General features: G+C 44.7%; 1 protein-coding gene across 1 annotated transcript; it reads left to right on the top strand.

Moving 5' to 3' along the window:
- Nucleotides 1-366: 366 nt before the first annotated feature.
- On the top strand, nt 367-4,351 carry LOC103366717 (zona pellucida sperm-binding protein 4-like). Its single transcript, XM_008294522.1, has 8 exons — nt 367-652; nt 738-922; nt 1,224-1,321; nt 2,280-2,437; nt 3,246-3,438; nt 3,520-3,667; nt 3,762-3,837; nt 4,230-4,351. Exons 1-8 carry the CDS (start codon nt 367-369, stop codon nt 4,349-4,351), a joined length of 1,266 nt encoding a protein of 421 aa, XP_008292744.1.
- Nucleotides 4,352-5,673: the final 1,322 nt, after the last annotated feature.

Below are 5,673 nucleotides of genomic sequence, written 5' to 3'. Positions count from 1 at the left end.
TATCTCATAAAATGCTCTTACTATCAGAGTAAACAGAACCAGGTGTTGGGAAATTCACTGCCTGTAACTCAGAAATCCACACAGATCATTTTTTCTTCAGTCTCTTTTAGAAAAAAAAAAAAAATCCCCTCAGCTTTGACTCAGCAGTCGTGTAATGACTTCTTTTCAGACAGATGAGCAGACAATAAGCTTCACCTGTCAGCTCCCCAGCTGATTAACTCTGCAGGGCTGTCACACAATTGACTCCTAACAATGAGAGGCGGAGTTCTTAGCAAACTACACACAGTCAATCATGTATAAAGACTGCGTCTGAGCGGTAGATGCTGTTGCTGCAGTTTGTGCCAGTGTGTAGTTACTAACACCATGATGGAGCTTTTCAAGTATCTGTTTGGTGTTGTGGTGGCGGTCGTTTTGTTTTGTGATGTTACTGCCCAGGGTCACTGGACGCCGCCTCTGCAGAAACCCCAACCTGCTCTTCCTTATCAGTGGTCTCAGCAACAGTCGACGGTCCCTCCACCCGCAGAGTCCTTTGATAAATGTCAGGTGGAGGAGGGTGAGAAGATCCAGTGTGGCGTTCCTGATCTCACCGCTGAGCAGTGCGAAGCCATAAACTGCTGCTTTGACGGGCAGCAGTGCTACTACGGGCAAGCAGGTATCTGTGCTCTCTACGTTCTTGCGCAGCGAGTGTAAACCGCCTCAAACAGAGAAATTCATCCATGTGTCGTCTTCTCGCCCAGTGACTGTGCAGTGCACCAGGGACGGCCAGTTTGTGGTGGTTGTGGCTCGAGATTCCACCGTGCCGCCGACAGATGTGAATTCAGTCAGCCTGTTAGAGACTGATGACGCCTCCTGCAGCCCTCATGTCACCTCTGCCTTTGCCATCTTTCAGTTCCCTGTGACTGCTTGTGGCACTAAATTCCAGGTGGGTGGGGAGCGTTTCAGGACTTTATTTTATTTATGTTTTTCTGCGACAGCTTTAGCATGTCCTGTTTATCTCTGACTGGTCAGATGGTTGAAGTTTAGGATCCCACAACACAAACTGGTTCTTTAAAAGCTGAGCAGAAACCTGACCCAGCTGGCATTATCTGGAATTCCTACACTTTTATGATGTGGAAATTATTATTTTTTTACTTCTTTTTGCTCGATAAATGTCCTGAACGACCAATGACATGCCAGCGTGTTTTGTCTCTTGCATTTGGCTGCTTGTTGTGTTTCTGCAGGAGGAGAACGACGGTTTGGTGGTCTATGAAAACCACATGTCTTCCTCATATGAGGTTGGGATCGGACCGAGAGGGTCAATCACCAGGGACAGTCATTTTGAGTGAGTTCATGTTAAAAAAAATCTGTGAGCCTTACTGGTTTAGTGACCCCCTGACATTTCCTTAGATGTAGTCTGGCACTCTTCAGCACTTAAGTTCAGATTCACGTACGATACAGAACACTTAACCTGCGCTTGTTGCCCTCCTCCCCTGTTGTATCTCTGAAGCATCATTTACAATCAGTTTAGCTGCTGGTGGGTGAGCGCCTATAAACTTTATGACCGGCAATAACAAACATTTAACATAAATATTAATGACCAAGCACTTCAAAGGTGTTGCAGAATTTCCACAAGCAAGACTCTGTTCTTGAGGCTGATGCCATTATTGCACATTGACAGTCAACACAGATGTATTTATCAAAAACGTTAAATCAGCCTGTTTAGTATCCATTAGACCTGCATGCTTGTGTTTCTCCAAACTAAATGCATGTATTAAACTAGCTTTTAGCACCATCTGATTGTAACTATTTACTTGATCCTCTAGAGCTGCAGTGATTTCTGGATTAGTGGTTAAACTATTAAATTAACTGCCAACTGCTTTAACAAAGCAAATCCTGATTCCAGCTCTTTTTTTTAAAATTAGAATATTTTCTGGTTTCTTTACTGCTGGTGAACTAAAAATCTCTGGGTTGTGGACAACAGACATGTGAGGACCTCAGATTGGGCTTTAGGAAACCCTGATCAACATTTTAATCAAGCAACTCATCAAGAAGATTAACTGATGATGAATATTATAAGTTTCAACCCTCTGTTCCAAACCAATCTGTGCCACGAGTAAAATTAATTTATGGGAGTGATGAGACGTCTTTTTGTAACTCAAATGTCCCAGTGAGCTCTGAACAGCCACATAATTTCAGTCTTGATGGGCGCCGTGGCAGCTAAGTAGGCACTTGACTATTCTGGAATACTGCGAGTGTGGGATTTTGGGACGGACCCATAAAGCCTTCTGCTCTGCCGACAGGTTATTGTTCCAGTGTAGGTACTCCGGCACAGCTGTGGAGGCTCTCGTCCTGGAGGTGAACGATGTTCCTCCCCCTATACCGGTTGCTGCTGCAGGACCCCTCAGAGTGGAGCTCCGACTGGGCAACGGAGAGTGTTACGCTAAAGGATGTGTGGAAGGTGGGTGGCTTCGACCTCATAACAGCAGAGTGGAGACTCTTTGGTAGACTTTGGCATATGGCGCAGCGACAAGCAACAGGAGTTGTGTGCATTTGATCTGTCTTGTATTGTCAATGTGGTTTCAGTTTGTCAAACGACTGGTGTATTTACCCCCCAAAACAATCCACCTGTCCCAAAACCCACTTTCAGTAATGGTAGAGCTGTGGAGACTGTAAGCCAGTACAAGTACTTGGGAATCATCTTGGATGACAAACTGACCTTAGAGGCCAACACAGACTACATCTGCAAAAAAAAGCCAACTCGAGAAAAAAAAAGCTAAGATTTTAATGTTGACTGTTTGCTTTTCATAAAAATGTTTTATTCATCCTTTGAGTCAATCCTTTTGCAGTGATTTGCTGCTACGAGAATCTTAGCATCACTAATAAAATCAGCTGGGAGCATTGTCAAACTTTGCCAAAACCCACTGGCAGTAGCCTGCAGCAGCTTGACAATGTTTACCAAGTAAGAGCCATTCAGAGGGCAAAGATCATCTTAGCCCACCCACACCACCCTCTGTATGCTGACTTTTTACTTTTTGTCTGGAAAGAGGTACACCTTCCCTAAGAGGGCCAAATAAAACAGATACATCAGATTATTTGTTTCCCTCAGCTGTAGGGTTTCTAAATAAGCTTTAGGCTTGTGTCCTTGCACTGTCGGTTCTGTTTCTTTGTATTGTGCTGTTTTATGAATTTCGTTGTCGACTGCTGTTGCAAATCAAATTGGGACAGACTGTCTAATCTAGATTGAAACTGTACCATTCTGATTGCAGAGGAGGCAGCATATGGCTCATTCTATGCTCCGTCGGACTACCCGGTCACTAAAGTGTTGAGGGAACCACTGTATGTAGAGGTACGTATCCTGGACCGGTCTGATCCAAACATCATCCTGAACCTGGAGCACTGCTGGGCCACGGCCACTCCGAACCCCCTCAGCCTGCCTCAGTGGGACCTTCTGATTGACGGGTATATCAAGCATATCATATTTAATCCTTTTGTTGTACATGTACGTTGGCTTGTAAGGCTCTGAACTTGTCTTGTCTTTAGGTGTCCCTACGAAGATGACCGATACCGGACCACAGTGGTTCCCGTGGATGGCTCCTCTGGGCTTGAGTACCCAACGCACTACAAACGTTTCATCAGTAAGATGTTCACGTTTGTGGATGCGGACGCCTTCACTCCTCAGAAAGACACGGTACGGCTCAGCTCAATAACATTCGTCTCATTAACGGAAATCAATTTGTAGTTTCCTTGACCAAATATGCAACTTGCGTATATTTTTATTCCAGGTCTTCCTTCACTGCAGTACAGCGGTGTGTTATCCGAGCAACACAGACTCTTGTGAGCAGCGGTGTCACAGACGACGTAAGTCTAAAAGTCCATTGGTTATCACATCCGTGTACTTGGTCACAATACTGTCTTTTTGCTCTGAGTTTCATTAAGCCGTTGCCTAAGAAGCCGTCTGGCCCAAAGTTACTTGCACAAACTTTTCCACACATAAGTTTACAGCTTTCACATCGGTGGGTGAGCACAAGGATTAGTTATCAGATTGGAAATTTGGTATCAGCAGATACCAGAGTTGTAAAACTTGGTGTACATAACATTCCTGAGCCCAAGGGAAATTGAAAAGCCACAAGTCTACATTCTGGAGGAGCTAGAAGCAGAATGTTAGGGAATTTTTTTTAGCATGACTGATCACTATCAAAACTGCTTTTTTCCCTAGCACTATTGAAATCCAACATTTAACTCTTTTGTAGGGAGATCGGTCGCTGCAGGAAGAAATGTTTCCCCAAGCCAGCGAGCTCTAGTCTCAAGCGGTGAGGTGATCCTGACTGGGCAGAAGTCTGCATCTGCTCTGAACACCAAACAAAACAGTTGATGATCCACTGGCAGCCATATCTGGCTGTGACTTTTAATAAAAACTTGTTAAAACTCACGCTCACGATTGGGTCCTGTCTGAATTCCTGTCTGAAGGTCAGTTTTTTGCTGAGGTGGCGTTCATGCAGGCTCTGTGTATTTGAGCCAGTAATGCGAGTCGTCCTCCCTGATTTGTGCTGAGAAATCACAAGGTTGCGTTACAAATGGATGCTTGCTGAAAAGCCTCTAATCTGAAGATAGAGCTGCATAGAACAAATTTCTGACATGCTGTGAAAAAGATTTAAGTGACTGTATCTGAGACAAAATCATACCAGAGAAATGTGTCGGACTAGCAACAGTTTTTCAGTGCTGGTGGCATGAACATGATTTCAACTTTTCATTTTTCTTTTACCCTCCTCCTGAAACAGTCTTTCTAGCATTGCACAGCCACATTAAGATGAGCATCACGACTCCTCCAGCTTCGCTGCTCGTCTCCTTCCTGCTCTGCCCGTCTTCCTCTTTATTTTTTTGATAACGGTCCCTCTAGATTTGTGTATGGTACAACTTGCAACATCTCTCCTCCACTGCTCTGTGCACCACCTCCCTTTTTGTCCCACTCCAACTCCTCCACCACCCCCCCTCCTCCTCATTGAGATGGGCATCACGACTCCTCCAGACTCGCTCTTTCTGCTTGCATGAGCAGGGGGGGTGCAGAGGGAAAGCAGAGCAGCCGTATAGGTTCGGTCTGACTGACGAGCAGTGAGGACCATGCTGTCAGGATGCTCATCTTCCTCCACTCTAACCTCCAACCTGCTGGGAAGCATTAAAGCACAACACGGCTATGCATCATATTTGGACAGCAGCACGGTCTCATCTGTAAGCCACACGCTAAAATCCCCTCGGGAATCAGCCAATAGGTGCAGGATGACAGGCACTAACAGCAGCTACTCTGTGGACATGCATAAACATACCAGTGGAGTGAAAATGTAAACTGATTTCACCACCGGTTAAAAACGCTGTCAATTAAAGTGCTACATGCAGAGTGGACGGGTTGTGTGTGAGGCATGCTAAATGTTAAACCAAAAATCGAGCAAATGAGTTAGAGGAGAATACAGATGTAAGCTTTCATTTTGATATGAAGAGGTGTGCTGGTCTAAGTTTAAGCTTTAATGTCTTTCTGCATTTCTTTGTGGCTATTTAACCCTTTAAACCCCAAAACCTGCCAGCAAGCTTAAGGGGCATGCTTCTGTTTTTTTTTTTTTTTTAATCACCAAAATTACTTCATTTTAACACCAGAAACTATAAAAACAGACTGCTCAGATCATCACCATTTGGAGGGCCATG

The sequence above is a fragment of the Stegastes partitus genome, unplaced genomic scaffold (assembly GCF_000690725.1).
Source record: "Stegastes partitus isolate 25-593 unplaced genomic scaffold, Stegastes_partitus-1.0.2 Scaffold968, whole genome shotgun sequence".
Classification (NCBI taxonomy): domain Eukaryota; kingdom Metazoa; phylum Chordata; class Actinopteri; family Pomacentridae; genus Stegastes; species Stegastes partitus.
This window is presented reverse-complemented; position numbering and strand designations above follow the sequence as displayed.

Coding starts and splice junctions, on each gene's coding strand:
- LOC103366717 (XM_008294522.1), top strand. CDS start 367: ATGGAGCTTTTCAAGTATCTGTTTGGTGTTGTGGTGGCGGTCGTTTTG. Junction 1,322..2,279: donor ACCAGGGACAGTCATTTTGA/GTGAGTTCATGT, acceptor CTCTGCCGACAG/GTTATTGTTCCAGTGTAGGT. Junction 2,438..3,245: donor CGCTAAAGGATGTGTGGAAG/GTGGGTGGCTTC, acceptor TTCTGATTGCAG/AGGAGGCAGCATATGGCTCA.